General features: G+C 43.9%; 1 protein-coding gene across 2 annotated transcripts in view; it reads right to left on the reverse strand.

Moving 5' to 3' along the window:
- Window positions 1-23430, reverse strand: part of PSME4 (proteasome activator subunit 4) — a 2155241-nt gene that overhangs the window by 1500615 nt on the left and 631196 nt on the right. For both annotated transcript variants that reach the window (XM_086927646.1, XM_086927645.1), the window contains 3 exons: window positions 21594-21809; window positions 2990-3147; window positions 1530-1625 (listed from right to left, as the gene is read on the reverse strand). In XM_086927646.1, the coding sequence (XP_086783772.1) occupies window positions 1530-1625; window positions 2990-3147; window positions 21594-21809 (470 nt within the window). The remainder of the gene's footprint in view (window positions 1-1529; window positions 1626-2989; window positions 3148-21593; window positions 21810-23430) is intronic.

Below are 23430 nucleotides of genomic sequence, written 5' to 3' on the forward strand. Positions count from 1 at the left end.
GATCAGGAATCGCTTCAGCTCTTGGAAACTCAAGGAGGAGCAGAGTTGGCTGACACGCTGGTTCATCGCACAGGCCTCAAGTGACGCTCCTTCATCTCGGCGACCAACGGACGAGGTGAAGTTAAAGCAAGCTTCGCCTTCTTCTCGTGGCAGGACATATCCGAATGGCCAGACAACTTCGAGTGTGATGGGCTTCTCGGACTCAGTGACCATTATCGGGACCTTCCTCTTGGCCAGGATCTGGATTGTCGCCGGCATTGCACGTCTAGCCACCAAAAGCTTGAGGGATCGCTCCTTCAAGGCCTTCGAGTGCACGACGCTGCAATCGGTTGTGGTCGCATTCAAGGTATCAGAGGCATAGAAGGTGAGGGTTAGTCACCAACTTTGAGCAGTGACAGGCACCTCAGGGCTAAAAGTCGGCCTTTTTAGAGGACATACCTGCCACACCAGGAGGAAACAAATTTCAAAACACTTCAACAAAACGTGAGCAAAAGTTAGTAAAAAATTGACTAGGGGTTGTTCCTCTCAGATCTGCACTGACTGGCACAGAAAGAAAAGAACTGGCGACAGCGTGTTTAGGGGGCGCCTTTATAGGTATGACGCACGTCACTTACTGCGTGGACGATGCCACGTGGAGCTGAACACTACGACCTACTGTAGCGCAGGGGTTTTGCTCAAGAAAAAGCTTTGCATCCGGTCTGATGCCATAAAATAATTCTACGGCAAGGAATTTGCAGCTAGAAGTCCCTTTCAGATATGAAAGTTACACACAGTGGGCTCGCCCTGAAGCTCTTTCTGCAGAAGGTTTTTTTTTTTTTTTAAAAAGGTTAGGTCTACTATATTGTAGCATCCTGAGGGACCTCAAAATGATGTTATTAAAACTGTGTAGAGAGAGAGGGGAATAATTGTTTATTGTCCACTTCTATGACATAAATAAAAACCGAGAAGTATCTCGGAAACTAGAAGTCCCAAAGTTATGCCAACATTTTTCTGTCCTTCTTTTAAAGCGTATTCTGGTCTGTGGCATTCTTCATGGTAATCTAGTCCCCTAATGTCCCTAGTGTCACCCTTCCTGTCTAGAATAGAGTCCCATCAACCTAGAAATGAACTCTTTGGTCAACAGATATCGGGAGAGGATAAAATATTAAATGGATCTCTTTTCAGGTGAGCTGATCGTCAGGAAGTGGGGAAGTCCTCCTTCACATACAAGCTATGAACAATAATTTCCTATTACTGAAAGAAAAGATTTAAAGTGCATTATTTTCATGTTCCTACATAATCCAATGCATACAACTATATGGAAATTGTCTTGCCCAATTAATGCAATACGTATAATGTTCTTGTGATTGGAATAATTTAACTGTAGAATTAGGAGTGGCAAAGAAAGAGGTAGAGTACTGTGACTCAACTGGATTTGAGGATAAAGTTTTCATAAGTTAAAAGCAGGTCAGGCTCCAGCATATATAGTGAAGGTGAAAACAGACTGGTCTATTAAATACACAAAAGTTCAAGAAGAAACAATTACTTACAAGTGAGTTATTATTTCTCCATGTAGTGGAGGTAGTAAATTCCCTGAGCCAATGAGGCAGTTGTGGACTATACTAAGACACTGTTGAACATCGTCCCTAAAGAAATAAAAATACAAGAGTTCAGAACTGCTTTGCTTTTTTTTTTTCATTTTACAAAATATGTATCTAAATCACAAGCAAAACACTGAACCAAACAAATTCAGAGTTATTACTGGAGGTACACATTTCTCTATAATAAATCATTATTTAGCATTTCACAGATTTACATAGACATGAAAACGCTGACAAAATAGTAAAAAAAGACTAATATTTGAGTGAAATTCATCACCTTTTATTGAATTAGGCACTAACTGTTTGTAGTAAAACAAACCCAGAATATATATAATATTTTATCCACCTATTTTTTTAAATTCTTCTACATGCTTACTATCCAACCAAAAGCACAATTTGACAGTTGGAACCAAGAAGGGTAGAGATTTTAGAGGTCATACAGCTCAAATCACCATTGATGAAAAGACATTTAAAATCTGTTCCCTAGAGGGTAAAGCAAGGTTCAGGTTGTTAATTCTCACTTGTGATAACTTAACTTTAGAGGTGGGTGTGGAGATTAAGTGTAAAGAAGTGTATGTTGATTATTAGTGATTTCCTAGGCACCATGTGCTGCACAAACACCAAAACATAAGATGCACAGTTAATAAGTCACTGGATTATGAAAGTCAATGTAAGTCTACAGAAAAGTAAGAGTAACATCCAAAAAGAACAAATTCGATATGGATGAGCTTTAACAACTATAAAGTGAGTGTATATCTACGGGGTTCAAAATAATTTGAATAAAATTGAAGTGATGTACCATTTCATACACTATGTCAGGCCATGAGATTCTTGCGACATGGATGAATAAATGAATGTGCATTCTATTTTACTGATGGAGTCTTAATTGAAAGAAGCAGTAGGTTTATATTATACATTTATTTTGGAGCTTGGAAAAGACGACCCCTCAATGACGGTCAATGGTTATTGTTCAGACTGTCACACATGTAAGAATGGTCTGTAGGTCTAACAAAATGTCTTGAAATTTGCTTGGATTTGTAATAGAAACTAGACATATAGATTAATAATTTTAGCAATGAATATGCTGCTTATTCTGGTTATTTGAATGTGTTTTTAGAAAGAAAAATACAATTATTATACTGTCTTCAGTATTGATTTTGTGAAGTTCTAACTGCATACAAAACAACAATAAACACCAGCGATGTGTTGACAGTAGTAGTGTTTTTGGTGTTCTAAAATATAATGTGGAAAATTGTGCGCACACATAAAAATGGTCTATGCAGGATGCATCATTTAAGGTATTACTCACAAGTTCTGTCTGTGTTTCGCTCTACAAAATGCCATCCAAAATCCAAACTGCTTTCATACATTTCACCCAGAGTTAAAAAAACGAATTCTACTGTACAAACCTAGACATCTCAAGCTCTCCATTTCCATAGCGCTCAAGTTTGAGCAGTTCAGGTTGTAGAAATGAGTCCAGCAGATGGAAAGCAAAGGCTATTTCTTCAGGTGATGGGACATGCCAGTGAATGTCCAGATTCCAGAGATCACCCGGTTTACCCCAATCCTACAAAATTAAATAATATTTTCCTGTTATGACACTCACAAAACTATTTTGAAGTAGATGTGTTTATAGACGCTAGATCACATTCCATTTACGTACAAGCTGGGAAAGAGTTTTCTGGACTACTAGCATTTCAGTAAAGTGTTGTTTTGCAAAGTGCTGCAAATTAATTATTCTGCAAGGTGTCTTGCTTTGTGTGTTTCTTAAATGGGAAACCAAATGGAGTTAATTTTAAGCTTTGCAAAGCCAAACACTAATATGGGGTGCACAGTACATCCTAAGAGATCCAGATTCCTCCCTGGTTTTCAGCTCTTAATACATAGCTAACGTTCTGCTCAGCAACACAATACATTGAGCCCAGAGTAGGTGTAGATACCCTCACCCCTCGTCTCTTTTAGTGGACATGAACAGCGCCAGGAAGACTGGGCCAGGAACCTGGACACATTAAAATCTGGGGTTGTGGACCCAATACGCATTCCACATAATCTGTTATTCTTCCTATATATGGGAAGGTTTGGATCAATACTCTGTGAATCAGAATTTTAAATGTAGCATCCTCACCACCATGATTAAGCAGTGGGGGTTTTTAAACACAGACATGCTGACTTTTTGGAGAGCAGATTTCATAATTTCCGTCAATGATGCATTTACAATTCTAAGTTCATTAGTCAATTCAATTTCAAAGCTTTTATTCGATTTGTAAATACAAATCATACAAGCAAAATTAAAAAAAAAAACAATTCATTTCATTAAAATTGTTAGAAAATACAAAAACCATCTTGGAGGATACAAGAGAAATCCGGAATATTTATATGGGCAAGGAGCATATACTGGCAACCACTAGGCGTCGAATCATGAGTGGGAGTATAAGGGTAAACTATAGAATGCGGGAAACATGCACGTACAGGCAGGGATAAATAAATCATCACATGGAATACTTATCCTAACGACTGTACATTTTAAAATAACAACTGTACAATTTAAAATTACCCAAAGCCGAAGGCATGGGACATTAAGGATTCCAAAGTTCATTAGTCAAGCTTTCCCTTGACATACATGAATCTCTATCAGATAACGATTGGGACCTTTTGTTTCTGACCGAGACATGGCTTACTGAAGATACCAACCCTGCCATCTCCCTGGCCATCCCAGAGGGTTATAGCATTATTTGTGCTAACCGCCAAGGTGGCAAAAAGGGGGGTGGGGTGGCTATCATCTATAAAAACAAGTGGGAAATTTCATCCATGTTTTTCGATCCTATCGATAATATCGATGGGCTTCCTTTTTGTGTGAAACTCTCGGGCTCTATATCCCTCTCAGGTCTCCCTCTATATAGACCCCCCTCTTCTAGCCTCTCTCACCTTCCAGCTCTTTTAGATTACATCACTCAGTCCTGTGCTCGGTACGCCAATTTCTCGGTACTCGGAGACTGTAACTTACACATTGATGACCGCTCCTGTTTAGCCTAGCTCCAATTTTCTATCTTCTCTGGCTGCCTGCAATCTGAACCAGCTGGTCGCTTATCCCACCCACAATGCTGGCCATACCTTGGATTTAATATTTTCCAATCTCCCAGATATAACAATAGAAGCTCCCCTTCCAGTAATTTGGTCGGATCACTGTCTAGTCCCTTTTTCTATCCTATTGACCCGTCTAGACCGTCCTACTTCCATCCCAAGAGTACAGGGAAGAAATTGGAGTAAAATCTCCCTGTCCTCTATGGAAGAGCATCTTAAAGACAGCAACCCCCTCCCTGCTATCAATCTGGACTCTTGTATCAACAACCTGAAAACCTGGATTACTAATGCAATTGATACATTAGCCCCCCTCAGATCAATAAAGACCTTCAGGGCCTCACCTGCAGCCCCCTGGTACTCTGACGAGTTACGTCAACAAAAATCACTTTGTAAAGCTCTGGAAAGGAGGTGGAGATCTGGGTATTCTGCAGAATGTAAACTGGTATACCGTAAGGCCCTTAAAGACTATCGAAAACAAATTATTAAGCACAAAAGAGGTTTCCTAGCGGAGAGAATTAATAAAGCTAGCAATGCCCCACGAGAAATTTTCTCTATTGTTGGATCCTTCACCGACCCTCAGGCTTTAATTCGACAACAACCTACCTCCCAACTGTCCGAATTTTTTGAGGACAAGATTGTTCAGATACAGGTCTCATTCCCCATCAGTGATAATACCCATCACCTTGAGAACTGCACTGAAATCTCCACGTCTGGTCCTATCCTCGCTGATTTTGATATTATATCTGAAGAGGCATCCTTACAGGAGCTGTTAAGATGTAGATCTGGATCCCCAGTGGATCCTTGGCTAGTAAAACAATTTAAAGCCTTGGCCCCTCTCCTCAACCCCCACCTTAACACAATATGGAACACCTCCCTCAGCACAGGTCATTACCCAGAAGAATGGAAACAAGCTTATCTTGTCCCACTTTTAAAAAAAGGCAATTCCAATCCTAGTAATCCAGTTAATTACAGGCCAATATCCCTCCTCCCGGCACCGGCTAAGATACTTGAACGGCTTGCACATCAGCAAATTGCTAATTTCATTGAGACCCATGATCTTTTCCACGATTCCCAACATGGTTTCCGTAAGGGATACAGCACGGAATCTGCCCTCATAGAGATGGCAGACTCCGTACGTTGGGCCCTAGATAGAGGATCTCGAGCGGTGTTGGTGCTGTTGGATTTATCAGCAGCATTCGACACCGTCTCTCACCCAATCCTACTGGATCGTTTGAAATCCATTGGAATCCAGGGCAATGTGCTCAAATGGATCAGCTCTTTCTTATCAGGTCGCACTCAATTAGTACACACTCCCCCTTTTAAGTCTTCCCCTAAGCCATTGAAATGGGGTGTCCCGCAGGGCTCTTCATTAAGCCCCCTACTTTTTACTTTTCAATGTTTATTTTTCTCCGTTAGCTGAGATGATCTCTAAAACTGGTATCAAAACTACATCCTATGCGGATGACATTCAATTACTGTTTACTTTTGATAACCCTACTACCACCACTTTTGATCCCCTTAAATCCTGCATTCGAGACATTGCCAACTGGATGGATCGCAACTCCCTGAGACTGAATGCAACTAAGACGGAAGTGCTTTTTTTTAACCAACCGTCTCCTCTCGACTCTAACATCTGGTGGCCGGTCGACCTCAGCCCAGCTCCAAGCCCTAAAGAATCAGTTAGGAATCCTGGAGTTCGCTGGGACCAACAGCTATCCTTGAACTGTCAAGTTCAATCAGTTGTAGCTGCCTGTTTTTCTAAGATTAAAATCTTGAAAAAATTGATTAATTATCTTCCAAGTTACCATAGAAAGACAATAGTCCATGCGTTGATCATCTCTCATTTGGACTATGCCAATGGACTTTACTTAGGACTCTCAGCTGGCCTCTGTCATAAACTTCAAACCGCCCAAAACGCTGCTGCTCGATTGATAGGTGGTCTTCCTCTGAGACACCCCATCTCCTCCTACCTTCATGACTTGCATTGACTCCCCATGAACAAACGAATCGAGTTTAAGGCAATGACACTCGCCTATCGCTCCACCCAGGGTAACGGATCTGCCCACCTCAGATCAATTCTTCGTCCCTACTGTAATTCCCGCACTCTACGCTCCAATTCCAAAGGCTTATTGGTCACTCCGAGATTTAAAAAATCCCGTTCTGGTGGAAGAACCTTTGAATTAGGTGCGGCTCAGCGATGGAACAGGTTGCCTCCTAAACTACGCATGAGCAAGACTGAACTAGAATTTCGCCGCGCTCTGAAAACCCTCCTGTTCCGCCGCTAATCGCCTTCTCTGATTCCCTCCTGAGAGCCGCAATCACATAGCACCGGGACACCCCGTTGGGGTAGCTGCGCGCTCTATAAATGACACAAAATAAATAAATAAATTAAATAAATAAGCTACTTCCACTCAAATCCCCTCCCACCACCCTCAAAACATCCAAGTTAATCACAGTCAACTACAATAGCCCAAAACCCAGTGGCGGCAGTACAAGCCACATGGCAACCGTGGACTTAAATACTTGACAGATACAGGCTTAAGATGTTTCTGAATATTGGAAAAGGCTGTACTAGAGTTTGCTTCAAGGTTACGTGGCTCCAGATTTCCAGAGTATACCATAAACCAATTCAAATGGCTAGCATGATTTATCTATGTGGTGGCTCTGGCTGACTGGTGTCTGGATATTAAGCACCTTAGCTATGATTTTGCACATGGTTTAATCAATTTGTCCCTGGGACCACTGCCTATTCTTAAAAAATATTTTCGCACCCATGCACAAACGTGAAGGGGCCCCCCGGTGACCCCTTCTCATTTGCGAGTGGCTTACCACCTACTTGAAGTATGTGGTAAACTGCAAGTGTTTTGCGACCGCAAATGTGGTAGCAAAACAATGCTACATAACATTTGGACTCGCTATTCATAAGGGGTGCCCTTGGCATGCCCCTTCATAATAGAGAGTCGCAAACCCTATTTTGCGAGTCGGTAATTGGTTACGGATTCGCAAAATAGGGTTTGTACATTGGCCAGACCAATTTTGCGGTCACCAACAGGCCAATTTCCCGTTTGCAACTGAAAAAAAGGTTGTACATCTGGCCCCTAGTTTTCTTTTTCTTTTTTTTGTGAATCTCCCTCTGAGTTTGCACTGGCTTCACAATTATTTTTTATCACCAGTTAAATATAAAAATATATATTTATTGTCTATACAAATGCTGCACTTTAAACCTTATAAACAACTACATTTGCAGGCAATTCATTAAACCATTTTAAAATAAGCAATGCTACAAATCTGGCGGAACATTAAAGGTACTTTAAAAAAAATAGTTAAAAATGTCACGGCCTAAGCATGACTAACAACATTTAAAAATATAATGCAAATAAAGTGAGCAGAATGGTTTTGTGGCTCATTTTTTGTAGTAGCGGAGACAAATGATTTTTATGTAGATAGCCTGAATGATTCTAAAGCTTTCTTGTCCAGCAGCAAGCCTTCCAGTGTACACCCGTCTTGGAGCCATCACCACAGCTGTTGAATGTGTCGAGAGGTGGCACAAAAAACATAAAAAGGAAGCGCACCTTGCCACACACAATAATGTATTTATCTTTCAGTAAAAAGGCAGCTTTTGCTTAACATTTTTTAATTTGACTTTTTGTGCATGTATATGTACGTGAACATGTTACTTACCTCGGCTAACACTCTTTCAGGCGAAAACTCTATTCGGAGATTCCTCACCTTATGAGTATCCCCCAGCTGACAGACTTGATCAGAAAAAAACAATAAGAAGGGTTCCTGTGAGCATATATAGGAGATGCCACGCGACTCAGCACCAACTTCGTTCCACTCCAGAGCAGCAGAGCAGACATCAATTTATTTTAGAAGCTTAACCGTCACCTCCAATGCAAAGCTATAACAGACTGGAAGAACCAGGGTGCAGATTCCTAAATTGGGACCTTTTTAGAAGGAAAAGGAGACCATTACGCTGAACAGGCAGGAGGGAGGTTAGTGGCGAACCTGCATTTAGATGTGGTATATACCAGAAAGAGCATTACTAAAAGTAAGTTATTTGTTCTTCTGACGGCTATTTCTAAATGCAAATTCCTCACCTTGAGAACAGATACCAAAGCACTACCTCTCACGCTGGTGGGTGTGTGGAATAGCTCAGAACAAAAAGTTTTACAGGACAGAATGGGTAAAGTGCCCATCTCAATGGGCCTGACTGTCAACGGAATAGTAGTTTGTTAATGTACATTGATGCCCACGTATCAGCCAGACAAATATCCAGGACAGGAACTCTGTGTGGTAATATAAAGGTAGCAGCCTTAACTCTAGTGGAATGAGCCCTCAGACCTTCTAGAGGGTCCTTCTTAACCACATTATTTTTCATTTTGAAATACATATTCAACAGTGTTAGTCACCCACATTTATGTACTATTATGTAACAGGAATACAACTGTACGGTAGGAATCGTATTAAGCAAATCAAGTTTCAGAAGCCTCTTCATGCGAGTCCTCAGAGCCAGCGCTCATCACATTTAGACTACCTCTGTGCACAAGCTCTGGCACGCCCTACCTGCCTCTCTCTTTTCATGAATGTTTGGAAGGGAAGCTAAATCCACTTACATTTGTCCACTCTGTTGCGGATTACAGCTGTCATTTTTTCAAAGCGCATAGATGGTCCACATTTTCCCCACCAGACATGAAATGGGGGATATTGGGTAGCTTTCAGAATTGAGCCAATGCCAGCCTGGCAGCCACTAGTAATAGGATGATGAGTTGGTCATTCAGGGTAGTCAGAGAGTGTGCCCTATTGTCACACACCGCACCCAGGAGGATGATTAGTGATAGAAGCGGGACCAATATTCCCAGCATTGCTCTAATTTGAACAACAATTTCCAACCATTATGAAGGACATTGAGGCAGGTTCACCACAAGTCAAGGAAGATACCACGCCTGCTGCAGTTTTTCTAGTGCGTCCAGGCTCCTGAGCATCATGTTGAGCTGTGTCGGGGATAAATACCATCTGATGAGTAGTTTGTATGTATTTTCCTTGAGCGGTGAGAAGTTGGAGGACTTTGCAGTTCTCTGCCATATTTGTCCACAGGCCTTTTCTACTATTTCCTGATCCAGTTCCCTCTCCCACCATGTAAGAGTATTTGGCTCTGGGACATTATTTAGGAGTGGTTTTTGCAGCCATGTGATCCCTTGGTAGCGTAGTTTGCTATGCAAGATATTCTCTAGGGTTGGTCCGTTCCCCACCTGCATTTTCCTTGACTGACCTGGTGCTAGCCCAATGCTGGAGTTGGGCAAGTCTATAAGCATCCGCAGTGTGCGGACGCAGGTGGCCCTCTATGCACTTGTATGGTTTCTGGCATAGTCTGAATAGAGCTTGACTAGGGCTGGGGGTTTAGTATCATTTTAGCATTTGAAACCGCGGTCAAGGATACCCTGGAAGAAGTCTGAGTTATTGATAATAGGCGACATTGAGGAAAGGAACATGGTGGACCCAGCATTGGGTGATATTTGCTACCAGGCATCTTGAGGATAAATGGTGTAATTGTTTCCCTGGGTGTTGGGTTCTCCATATGGCCTCGAGATTAAGATCATCTAGGCCCTGGACTAGGGAAGTGGGAGCTCTTAGGCAGGTCTGCAGGCCGGATGTCCATCATCCTCGGGATGAAGGATTACCTTTAAATCATCTTCCAGTATAGTATGGCTTTTAAGAGGGGTGGGATACCATTGGGAGTCAATTGGCAAAACACTTTTCCATGTCATCGTTGGGAGCATAAACCAGGTGGATAGACAAGAGGGAGGCCCCACCAATTTACCTGTAACGCCTATCCATTGTCCCCCCCCCCCCCCTCCCCACCCTGTCTGCATGCATTGTGGTTAACTCACAGTGCGGCCCTCGCTGTGTGAGTATGGCCATGCCCCTTGTCTTTAATGTATTAGTGGCATAGAACTGGGAGGGGAACCTCTAAGAGCATAATCTGGGGTATTTTATGAAAGGAGATGGGTCTCCTGTGGGAGCGCTATAACCATGTTTTTGTGTTTACACCAGCGAAATAGCACCTTACACTTTATCTGAGAGTTGAGGCCTTAAACAAGGTAACAATCATGACATGAGTCATGGGGGAAAGGTTGGGTTTGTAGGAAATGAGGAGGCAGGGGGCTGCCACTTCCAGGTGCTCTTTCCTCCCTCTGGACCACACCACAAGTTTGTCCTGATTATGGATGTTGGGTGGATAGTGCTGAGGCATGGTGGGCAGGCAAGCGTAGAAGTTATGGATAAGCACTCAACAAACAAGAACGAACCTAAACAAAAAGAAACCAAACTGACTCAACAGTAATATAAATGAGAAATAAAGTTGGTGAACCAACTCACTGTCTAGGGCTGCAGGTCTCATTAGCACCATAGTCAGCGAGGTAGTCAGGGGCTAGCTCAGGCTGAACCAATCAGGGCTCCCACCCCATAGGAAACTGGGTTTTTATTCAGTAGCCTTCCCCCTTTATGCCTGGTATCTGATGATAAAACTTAGCCTGAAAGTGTGCTGGGTTCATGCTAACCAGGTCCGCAGCATCAGTGTTCTTTCCATAAACTGTACCTTTTGGTCCAACAATTAGCACCACTTTAGGATCAATACAAGTCCCTAGTAAATGATATTCCCTGGACCTTGGGCATTGGGACTAAAGAGGGTCTGATGCCAGTGTTGGATTTTTTAAGAAATGCACCCAGAAGACACCTTAGAGGTGCTCCCTGAAAACCTAGCCACACTAGACTAGTTTTTGCACTCCTGAGGTGAGAGCCATCGCTCTATGAGGCCGGAGAACAAAGCCTGCTCTGGGCGAGGTGTTTACACCTCCTCCACACACTAAATGCATTTCAGGGCAGGAAGCTTCAAAGGCCCTGCTGGCTTTCTTATGCAACCCAGACCTCTCCAGATAGTGGATATGTCCAACCCCTGCCAGCACTTCGCAAATCGCCTACAGTCTCCCTGTGAGTAGAGGAGTTTCTCCCCTGCATCCCGAAGGCATAGTCAAGCAGAGTCAGATTCACTGCCTTGCATCTACCCGGCCCGACCGACGCCACAGACAACTAGGGGAAGGTACTCTTGCTCTGGAAGGTCAGATCTGTCTCCCTACTGAGTGTGAAGACACCAGGCCCAGTCAGAGCTGTGTAGCGTCAACCCCTAAGGTACCGGGCCCCTGCACCAAACACCGACAGAGTCTAATCCGGATTCTCACTGTACCACAACAAAGCAGCTGTCCAGGGATGTCAGCATCACTGAGACCCACTTTGTGAGTGGTCCAGCTGTCCTGATTTGCCCCTGCCAGCTGTTTGTCCCTAACCGTGAGGAGCACCTTTACACATCCAGTCCAGCCGACCTAACCCCACTGCATCCGAGCCGCCCAGCCCGGGTACCAAAGAACCGGCTGTGCCCTTTGTTCCAATACCCCTTGAGACAAAACCCCTGTGTGGGAGCTCTCAGAGTTGTCCCCAAAACACCCTGTGCAGCCTGTTTTAACGTGCCCCCCCCTTCACCGTAGCACACCAGCACTATGCTCCTGGTGAAAGCCAGACAATTCCCAGGGAGCTGTTAGTGGTACTTTGGACCTTAGCCCACTACAACTAGAAACTCAGAAGATGAACCCCTGAAACCGAATGTACTTACAGTTATGCATTTATGACTTTTGCTCCCATCGGATAATTGTGCGCAAAAGCGCACACTTGCTAGTGGAGCCACTTGACCGAGTCTTTAATGACATAATAAATTGAGACATTGTCATGGATGCAATGCTTGAGTCACAGATTTCCCTCCTGCTGAACCTCTGAAGGACCCAGCCGAATGTCCCTCAAATCCACTAATTGCAATGCTAAACACCGATGTTAAGATGTTTTCCTCGATACTGGTCTCAAGTCTACATACAATATGGCCCACCCTTATTGAAAGATATACTTACCTGTAACAATTGAGAACAAAAAACAATACTTACTTTTAAGTGAAGTTCTTGGTTTCACAAAATATATAAAAATGTGTTATTTTTCGAATTTGGTCTCAAATGTATTTTTGGATTGTGTTTCTCATTTATTGCCTCTGTGAGAACAAATGCTTAGCACTACCCTTTGATAAACCTAACTGCTCGCCCACACTACCACAAAAGGGACCGTTAGCATTATCTACTTTAACCTCTTTAAGGCAATTGGAGACCCATTGGAATCTCTACAGTGTACTTCTTTTTAGTGCACTATAAAGAGAGCCAGCTTCCTACATTGGTAGATCAGTGGTGGGGTCTACAACTTTGCATTTGTTAATGCCACATGGCCAGTAGGTGGCTACACGGGTAAATACATTTTTTTCTTAATTGCCTTTAGTTAAAGTGCATTTTATTTTCAATTGGTCGATTTTTCTAAATTTCTAACAGTAACGGTTAGGGCCTAGGTTAAGTCCGGAGTTTAAAACTGTTCTAGAATTTTTAAACATACTGTAGTTAAGACTAAAAGTTTGTTAAAATATTGTTCGATTTCTTTCCAAAAAGTTCTCAACTTTAGTAAAATAATGAGTCTCAGAGGAAGTGGTTAAGGAGCTCAACCTGACCTCCTTTCTGCAGCTTAAATACCGGCAGTTAAGGACCCTCTATAAGGGATACAATATTAAAACTGTCTCGCACTCTACCAATGCAATGCTTGAAAAGCGGTTGGCAGAGTATGAGCAGGCCCATCTCTCGGATGAGCCCTTCAACCCTGAAGATCAAGGTGGGTACCCAGCAACCAATCCAAAGTGCCAAGAGCCACTGCCTCTACTGAGGATAGCTCAGATTGCTCAAGGTACAGTGAAGATCTCAGTGAGGAAGAGATGCTCCGGAGAGATTGGCCCACAGAATAGTCCTGGAGGACAGGATACAGGACATAGAAAGGGCTGACATGAGATTAGTACCCATGATTGGTTGCAGCAACATAATACGTACTGACAGAGAGGAAACCTTTGATGCTAAAATCCCCAACGGGATTGTCCCCAAATATGAAGAGTGATGACATCACCAAATGGTTTATAGCTTTCGAGAGAGCATGAAGAATGAGGACAATCAACCAGAAATATTGGGGCTCTATACTTTGGGAACTGTTGCCTGGTAAGTGCAGGGATAGACTCCCGGCACTGAACGAGGCAGACACTGAGTCTTATGACCATATGAAAATTACCCTGATTGAGGGTTTCAACTCGCCACTGAAGAGCACATCATTTAGTTTGGGGGACTCAGAAAACCTGGGTTTGTTTTGTAGATTTTACAGTAAAGACATCAGGTGGTTGGTTAAAAGGAAACCAGGTGCAAGACTATGATGGTTTGTTTAATTTTACTATGAAAGAACATCTTTTGAGTAACTGTGTTTATGAAAAGTTGCATCAATACCTGGTGGATCTGGGGCCAGCTTCTCCCCAAAACTTGGGGACGAAGGCTGATCATCAAGTAAAAACTAGTTTGTCCAAGAAAAGTCATTGGAGGGGGTGATTAAAAACAAGGGGTTTAGAAGCCCTTCTACCCCCAGGAGAAAAAGGTGGACCACTCTAGGGATAAAGACAAAATTAATGAGTCTACTGTAGGCCCCCAAAAACCTGTCCAGGAGGGTGAGCCCCGAGACGACTCACAACACAAAAGCGGGTACCAGGGTAGGAACTGGGACCCCAAAAAGGTGTGCTGCTTTAACTGTAACCAGACAGGGCACCAGACCAAGTACCCTTCCTGTCCTAAAAACAAGCCCACTAGGTTACCTCCTGGGGTTATCAGTGTAGCCTTTGAGGAGGATTCCTCAGATGAGAAGTCCTTCTAGCATTTAACTGAAAGAAGGGCCTAAAAGGTGAGTTGGAGATTCCAGAGGGGAATACACACTTCAACCACCTACTCGTGAATGGAATCCCAACCACTGCTCTGAGAGACACTTGCGCCAGTCACACTATTGTGTATGACAGGTTGGTACTCTCAAACAAGTATATCCCGGGTGAGACTAGACAAGTGAGGGCTATCCCAGGGAAGGTTACTGTTAGAACTGTGGCTTTAGTACCTCTAGAAATAGCTGGGCCCCTTAGTTGGAGAAAGGTAGTGGTCAGTATAGACCTCCCCTTGATTCTCTCCTTGGGAATAACCTCCCTGAGGTTGGTCTGAGCCCAAAAGGGGTGCTGGTCCAGTGCCAGTCCCTTCCCAAGAAATGTGGAGGTGCTGAACCTGCAGTTTGTGCGTATATACTCCCCACAAGAAGTCCTGACTAGTCAGGCACCTGTTACGTATGAGATATGGCTCCTCAGTTAATAGAGGTGAGAGTGGAAGGAGTGTGTTTGCTACAGGATGTAGTTACCCCTCACACTAGAACAGGAGACAGGCAACATGAACCCAAAGAAGCCTGTAACTTAGCATCTTCACCTGTCAGTGAAGAGCTAAAGGGGTGGTTCTGGGCACTGATAACTGTCAGTGGCATCTGCTGAGTGTTAGCCGTTATGGCTGCTCTGTGCTTGTCATGGTGGCCTTACCCCATGTCAATTAGCAAGCTAAGCCCCCTGACCCTGTCGGTGTCCTCGGTTCTCAGGCGTCATCAGAAGGATAAAGTCTCTCTATCCCCTTCTCCTGAGGTGACTCTGGCCCATCTCCAGCTCCGAGAGCGATGACTCCACCAGCTCCAAGAGAAGCGAGGCCACCACAGTTGCCACAACAGACCACTTCACCTCGGTCTCTAGGTTCTCTGGGGCAAGCAACTGGAGCCGCCTCAGAGCGTGCAGTGCCGGATCTGGTGTATCCTGCCTTTCTTATACCAGTTACGGATCCATTGCATTTTTTTGATTCAATGTTAGGCATGTTCGCTAGGGCAGCAAACCCTACTGCTGCGCTGTAGTGAATGTGACATTTATATGGTTGAATGCCCGATTATGACTGTTGCCCGTCACCATCTCAGTATATTCTGATCTAATATAATGATGTGTAGGCCTGCATAGTATGAATAAGCTACAAAGTAGGGCTCGGTTATGCCTTTTCTGTTTCCGGCCTTATCTTGCTTTATGGCAGTGTTTGCCTATCGGCTTTGGCTTACTCTTATGCAGTCTTGCATACTTATTTTGCTTGTTTACGGGAGTAGTGGCCTATGCTTAAGCGACTCCATTTTCTAAGCTGTCGCCATCTTCTGAGCCTTTCTAGGTGAGAAGCCATGTTATGCTTTTCACTTGTTTTCTGCACTTTGTATGCTGGTAGAAACCGGTTCTTGTCGGAGGAATGTGCTCACTCTGCTCCGGAGTCATAACAGACTCTTGGCCAGCCGAAGCTGTGGCCTTGGTGCGGAGTGGTACGGAATCTGATGGGAAAAGGGGGTGCAGCTCACAGGAGCTTCGTCTTATGTCTCCACTTGTACTAAAGGGGGGTTTCTGAGTCTCAAACACTGGAAGTTCATCGCAGTGCAAACGTGCAGCTGTGACAGTGACGGTGGAACGAATAATCCCAATTCGGCTGGAGAAACTGACTCCCCTCTGGCGAAGTGGAAGCGGGATGTGAAGATACTTGGTGAGGTGTTCCACTAACTCTTATGTTCTTACTGATCTTGCTTAACTATCTTTTCCTATTTTCAGATCCAATACATTACATACATAAAAGTTCTGTATAGGTTTTACTGATTATGTTTAGCAATTGCTTAGGTGCTAATGTGAAGAAGGCCTATTGTGACTTATATCTATCTTTATTCTATCATTGTGTAATAAAAGAAACCCCAGAGTATATGATTATTTGTCTGTATTCCTTGTGAAAAGAGAACAGGCTCCTTTTTGACGAAATGCTTATGGAAGGATGGGTAAGTTCCCTTCTAATGGGTAATTGTTGATACGGAAGGATGTCTGGCTCCCAGCAAGGAGCTAAATTCGAGTTCTTCCACCCCCAGCCTTGTTAGGAGAGGTATGCGTTGGATATATGTAGTCCTACCTGGGTGAGCATTCTGTAATCGGAGAGGAGTGGAAAATAGCCTCCCGTACAGGGCTTGTCACCAGGAGGTTTGAGAATATGTTGTAATATGCCGTGATACATTGTGGTATTTTGTGATATTTTATTGTCGTTAATGTGTGCAAGCCTCTCGGCAAGAGCTTCTTAGTGTTGGTGTTCCTTTCTTGGGTAAGTATTGTGAAGTGTTGTATCCTTTTAGTCCCAAGAGGGGATATAAGCTTGCATGTCCTGATTATTGGCAGAATTTTCAGGCCATTACATGAGCCTGTTGGCCGCTTCGTCTGCTGGAATATTCCCTGGGAGGCTTGCCACCTCATTTCCCTAAGGTACCTTTATTGCCGATGGCTCCAGGGAGTTGGCCTCTCCCGATGCTGAGATTTTCGATGCTGGTACAAGCGCTGGAGATACGAGTGCCGCTGGATGGATCTTCCCCGGCGTCGTCTGGTTGCGAACCAACGCCAACTTTGAACTTGGCCGACAGACTACTGTTCCAGTAAACCTCCCTTCAACGCTGATCCCGAAATCACCTGTGCGTGTCTGGTGCCGCCGACGCCTGTTCCAAGGATGAGATCTCGGAGAGAGGTGCAGAGGTTGATAGAAGAGGAAGAATATCAAGAGGAGCATGAAGAGGCTGAGGAAGGGGAGATTGTTGATCCTGATCAGGATTTTGAAGGTCTGCAGGAGGTTAGTTGCTTGGATACCTCTCCTGAATGGGAGCTCTCATCTCCGAAAGGTCCCCCAAAGCAAGAGGTGACCTCTTATCACGCTGTGATCAGGAAGGCGGTACAAAAGGGGCTGGTGATGGACGGAACATCTGAACCAATCAAACACTCACACCCAGTCAACAGATCTGGGTTTAATCCATCACCGTTCTTTAGCCCACTCTGCCACCCCAGTTCAGACACGGCCATATGCAAATCAGTCTGACCCTGTGCCTCATGGGAACAGTCAAGCCCAAACAACCAAGCCATGCCTTCTCTGGACCGGAAACAAGCTTCCGAGGAAGGCAGCAGATCTGCTGGAATTGCCTCTTCCCACAGCAGAACTAAAGTCTAACATCTTGACTGAGGTGCTCCATTCTCCTTCCTCTATTTCAGAGACTTTACTACATTTTAACAAGGCTTTGACTGAGCCCATTCTTGATGTATGGCAGAAGCCTATGACTGCTCCAGCGGTGTCCAGTCTGCGGCAATATTCAGCAGAAAGTTTGGTTGTCCAGGCTTCATTCTCCTTGAAGCAGTCTGCCGGGCATTCCCATCTACACCTGCAGATAGGGAATCGAACCATATGAAGCAATCTGCAAAAAAAAGTATTCTCATCCGTCAGTATGGTTCACAAATCAACAAATGCTACGTGCTTTTAGGACGCTACATCCACGCCCTTATCGTTTCTGCCAGGGAGGTGCTTCGAAAGCTGAAGGAGGAAGTTCGAAGGCATTTTCTGGAGGTGTTAACGGATTTCCAGGCTACAGCTCGTCAGGTCATACAGTCAGGTATGGAGACTGCTGATTCGGTTGCCAGGGTGATGGGATCATCTGTGGCTACCAGGAGGCATGCTTAGTTACTGGGTTCAATGTTCTTCCCTGATGTCCAAATCACCTCAATCTTCTGGAATTGAGGGCAATACTTTTGGCTCTCAGGGCTCCTCTTTCCTCCCTTCGCGGTCAGTCGGTGTGGTACATCAACAAACCGGGAAGAGCAGGGTTGTATCTTTTTTGCAGAGAGGCTCTGCGACTCTGGTCCTGGGCTCAGGACCATAAGATTTATGAGATCGCAAATCATCTGGCCAGGGAACTGAATGTGCGTGCGAACAGTCAGTCAGCAGTATTCGGCCGATCACAAGTGGCATCTCCATCCAGAGGTAGTCCTTCACATTTTCAGGATATTGGGGTATCCTCAGTTGGACCAGTTTTGCCACTCACGGGAACGTACACTACCCGTAGTTCTGCAGCCTACAGTATCAGATGCAGGGATCATTGGGGGGTGCGTTTCAGTTAGATTGGGGCTCACAGCTTCTCTACGAGTTTCCTCCCATACTCTTGATTCCTCAAGTTCTGGGGAAGATTCGCCAAGACCGGGACCAAGTCATATTGATCACTCTGAGATGGGTGTGGTACATAGACCTCCTTTAACTCTCATCGCAACCTCCGCTCCGTCTCAGGGCAGGCCTCCTCTCGTAGTCGCAGGGGCAGGTTCTACACCCCAAACTCCAGAGCCTGCACCTTCATGCCTGGAGATTGAACGGGGCACCCTGACGTGTTGGATTTCATTTTATCGTCCAGGAGACACTCCGCCATATCTGTCTATTCTGGTAGGTGGGTCAAGTGTGTTAAATGGTGAGGCGAGGGATCGATTGATCCTTTGCAGGCCCATTTGTCAGATATTCTGAGTTTCTCTCTTTCCCTAGCATAACAAGCTTGTGCAGTAGCTACTGTTAGGGGCTTCTTTTCGGCTTTCCCCTTTTTACCAGATCAACCATCGTTGTTTAAATCTCCCATTGGTATGAGATTCATTCAGGGTCTCACAAATAGGTTTCCTCCCATTCCTTTTATCATGCCTCAGTGGGATTTGAATTTTCTTATCAATTTCTTGATGGGTTTCCCCTTTGAACAATTGCATAGTTGTCCCTTAAGGTTTCTGGCGTTTAAAACAATATTTTTGATTGCAATCACTTCTGCTAGGAGGGCGAGTGAGTTGCAAGCTCTTCTCTCCAAGCCTCCATTCACATCATTCCATGTGGAGAAGATGGTTCTTAGGACCAGAGCTGCTTTTCTCATCCTGTGCCTCAATCAATATCTTTAATCTACATATACTTACCTCCTTTATGTATCTACTAGCAGCCCGTCCCGACGTTGTCCGGGAGCAATTAGGCTTCAGGGCCCCCGCCCGCCCCGACGTTGTCCGTGGGTCCCTCGGAGCCTTCCTCCATATATTGCAGTATTATACCTCTATGTTTGCTTTGTACGCTTTTGTAACCTGCACACGTAAGTTTTTCCTCCTGTAATGCACCGTTTGGCTCCCTTTTTTAATGCTCTGTTTGCTTCCTCTTGCTACCTGCACACATCACTTTTTCCTCCTATACCTCTATGTTTACTTTCTACGCTTTTGTAACCTGCACACGTAACTTTTTCCTCCTGTAATGCACCATTTGGCTCACTTTTGTAATGCTCCGTTTGCTTCCTCTTGCTCACGATTTTCATTTTTGCTTCATTTTTCCGCAGCTCACCGCTCCTAAATAAATAAATAAATAACCTACCTCATCCGCCGCTCACCGCTCTTCCCCGCCTGTCCGCCGCTCCTCACCGCTTGTCCGCCGCTCCTCACCGCCTGTCCACCGCTCCTCCCCGCGCCATGTCCGCCGGTCCTCCTCGCGCTCCTGGGCGCCGCTCCTCACGTCGGGCACGCATGTCGCGGCCGGTGCTTCTTCCAAGGGACTACTTTTTTTTCGGTACATTTTTTAAATAACGTATATTTATTAAGTTTATATAGCCTATGTCCATCTGCACACCCTGACGATTACAACGATGTATCGGGTGTGTGGATTGGCGCTGTGGTTTCTGAGTTTACCCGCCTCAAAGGTTCAAAGTTCTTCCTTTATAATAGTAGTATAGATATACTTTCAATGCAATTATGGATCTATATATTTATCACTTTCTTCTAATTTAGCATTTCCATTGCACCACCTTATTTCTCAGCCTATAAATCGCTCAATATATCTTCTAGCCTAACCTTCTGACTCATCTCAAACTTCTTCTACTACTCCTTCCATTGCACTACCCTATCTCTCATCCTATACATCTATCAATATATCCTCTACATCCACTCTCTCATTTATCCCAAACCCCATACCACTACTATGATTGCCAAAATAACCCTTTCTAGACTCTCTCCTACTCTACCCCTCCTTGCATCATCTGACACCTCTTTTACTATACCAATCCCTTAAAACAAACCTTTCTAAACTCTTTCCTCTGAGTCCTCCCCTCCAAAACTCCTTTTTACTCATCCAAAAGCCTCCTCCTATTGCTAAGACCTAAAAAGAAAAAAGAAAAAAAAATCTTTCACTCTTTTATCCCTCCACTATCCTTTTCAATCGAAATTAACAGACTAACATGTTCACTTCTCAAATTCCATATTAAACTATACTAATATACTACCCCAATAATTGAATAACATATCCACTACTCAAATTACTTCATCATTTTTTTACTATACTAATTTTCAACAGTAATCCTTTATGGGTTCCCGAGTGGCGTGTTACTCGCCAGAAAAGCGATTCAACACCCATCAGGGGTAACAAGTGCCATATGAATGCATATCTTTCTTCCCCTTTTATCCCTCCGCTATCCTTCTCACTCCAAGTAATTGACTAATATCCACCACTGAAATGACTTCATATTTCACCATATTAATTCACCACTAATCCTTTGTAGGCTTCCTGAATAGCGTGCGTCAACAAGCGCTATATAAATACAAACCTTTGTCCTCCTCTATCCTTCTGCTATCATTCCAAATCCAAATAACTGACTAACCTATCTACCACTTAAAATGTACTTACATGTTTCACTATACTAATTCAACACTAATCCTCTATCAGTCCCGGAGTAGCGTGCTACTCGCCGAAAAAGCGCTTAGACGCCTCGTCAGGGGTAGTAAGCGCTATATAAATGCAATTACAATAAAATACAATACACTCCTATGGGGCCCGAGTCCTTGTGAACAAGATGTGTGTACCTAGAAGCTATCTGTAACTCTTAGCCTGTATGCTGTACTAGTTACATCTACCATGTTATTCTTTATATGGGTACAAACTTAATAAAAAGATTTTGAAACAAAATAAAGTCTCTAAAATTTTCTATTTTCAAATTCCCACACTTGTCGAACACTTGTCGAACAGTACTATTTAAGTAGGTCTTATAAGGGCTGGTAATGGAATAGTGCTCAAAAAATCAATTAAAAACAATCAATCTTACCTTAATGGGAAAGTACTCAGAAAGTGGCTTATCAAAGCCACCTGGCATGCTGCAGTATTCGGTGGGGTAGATGAGGGTAGTGGATCGAAGGACATGATGCAGTAGGTTGCAGGCCAGGATGTAGCCTTGCTTGCAGGTGAAATGCAGAGTTCGACTCAAAATCTGAACAAGTTGTTCCCTATACGGCAACAACTTCTCTCCATCAACTCGTGTGATCTAGTTGGCAAAGAAAGAAGCAAAAACATGAACAATTTCATTTCATTAAAATACAGAAATACAACTAAGATTCACCGGTATTAAGCATGGGGTTCAAACTATTTATATAATAAAATATACTCTAAAAGCTATTTGAAACAATTCGCATGATAGCCTAGTTTTCTGTGACCATCCAATATGTGGCTTGAATGAATGACACCCAGCTCATTCGCTCACTGTCAGAAGACTCTTCCGCCATCAAAGCCAACTTCCACAAATGTATGAGAAACGTCTCAGACTGGATGAAGAACAATTGTCTCAAGCTCAACAAGGACAAGACGGTATCCTCATCTTTGGTATTAACACCTCGCCATGGAACGATGCCTGTTGGCCTTCTGAACTAGGCCTGTTCCCCGCCCTGACACCTCAGGCCCGCAAACTCAGCATCCTATTGGACAGCAAGTTATCTAAGCAGAAAAAGGTAAATGCAGTCTCATCCGCCTGCACATGCTCAGAAAGAATTTTAGGTGGCTCCCAATCAACGCCAGAAGGACCATCATTCAAGCCCTTGTCACCAGCAGGCTGGAAAATGGGAGCACCCTTGCCTTGGAATCACCACACGCCTCCTGAGGAGATTACAGACTATACAAAGCTCAGCGACTAGACTCAAACTTCCCAGATGGACCCACATCACTCCACACCTCAAGAAGTACACTGGCTCCCGATCCAGAAGAGATGCCAGTTTAAGATGTTGGTCCACTCTTACAAAGCCCTATACAGTGTAGGACCAGCATACATCAACAAACGAATGACCTTCCACCAACTGACCAGACACCAGTGATCCACCTTCCTCTTCCTCATAGACACCCCCGGACCTGCTGAGCGAACAGCGGTAGATGCTCCTTCTCTCACGTAATGGCCAAAGCCAGGAACGACCTTCCCCTGCACCTTAGGACCGCCTCATCACTACGTGAATTCAGGGAAGGACTCAAGACCTGGCAGATCAAAGGAACTTCATGCACTAAGAAGCTGCAAGTAACTTCAACGCTTTCAGACCATCACAGGTGATTTGCCGCACTTTATAAATCTTGATTGATTGAATGAACAGAAAAGATTTAAAATACACAACTACTTAAATAGGTAAGATATATTAAGAATCACAATTTATATCCAGGATTATAGAAGAATAAATAATTCTGGCTTTTAAATTAAGTCAACACAGGACAAAGAGGGTGTGAAAGAAAATACTTTCATTTGGGCAAACAAAAATAATGATCAACTCCTTCCTCCTCAAAAAGGATACCATGACTCTTTGTGTAAACAAATTAAGAAATATACCTTTGGTAATGCTATTTCTTGTGGATGTATCTTCCTGCACATTATGAATATCATCCAGGTACCAAACTGTATTCCCAAATATTTTCCCAGCAATACCTTTCCAACATCACCAGGCACCATCAGTCACGAAGTCGTCCACCCGGGATGTAATGACAATGGAATACAAAAGATGCGGACATCAGGTCCGGGTAATTTTTCAGCACCTCACTGAGGCATAGAGAGAAGTACCAATAGAGCATTTTGTTTACGACAATCACAGTCCTTGAAACCTTTGCCTTCGTGGAGATAGTACAAATGCCACCCA

This window comes from Lissotriton vulgaris, chromosome 6 (assembly GCF_964263255.1).
Source record: "Lissotriton vulgaris chromosome 6, aLisVul1.2, whole genome shotgun sequence".
In the NCBI taxonomy this organism is placed as follows: domain Eukaryota; kingdom Metazoa; phylum Chordata; class Amphibia; order Caudata; family Salamandridae; genus Lissotriton; species Lissotriton vulgaris.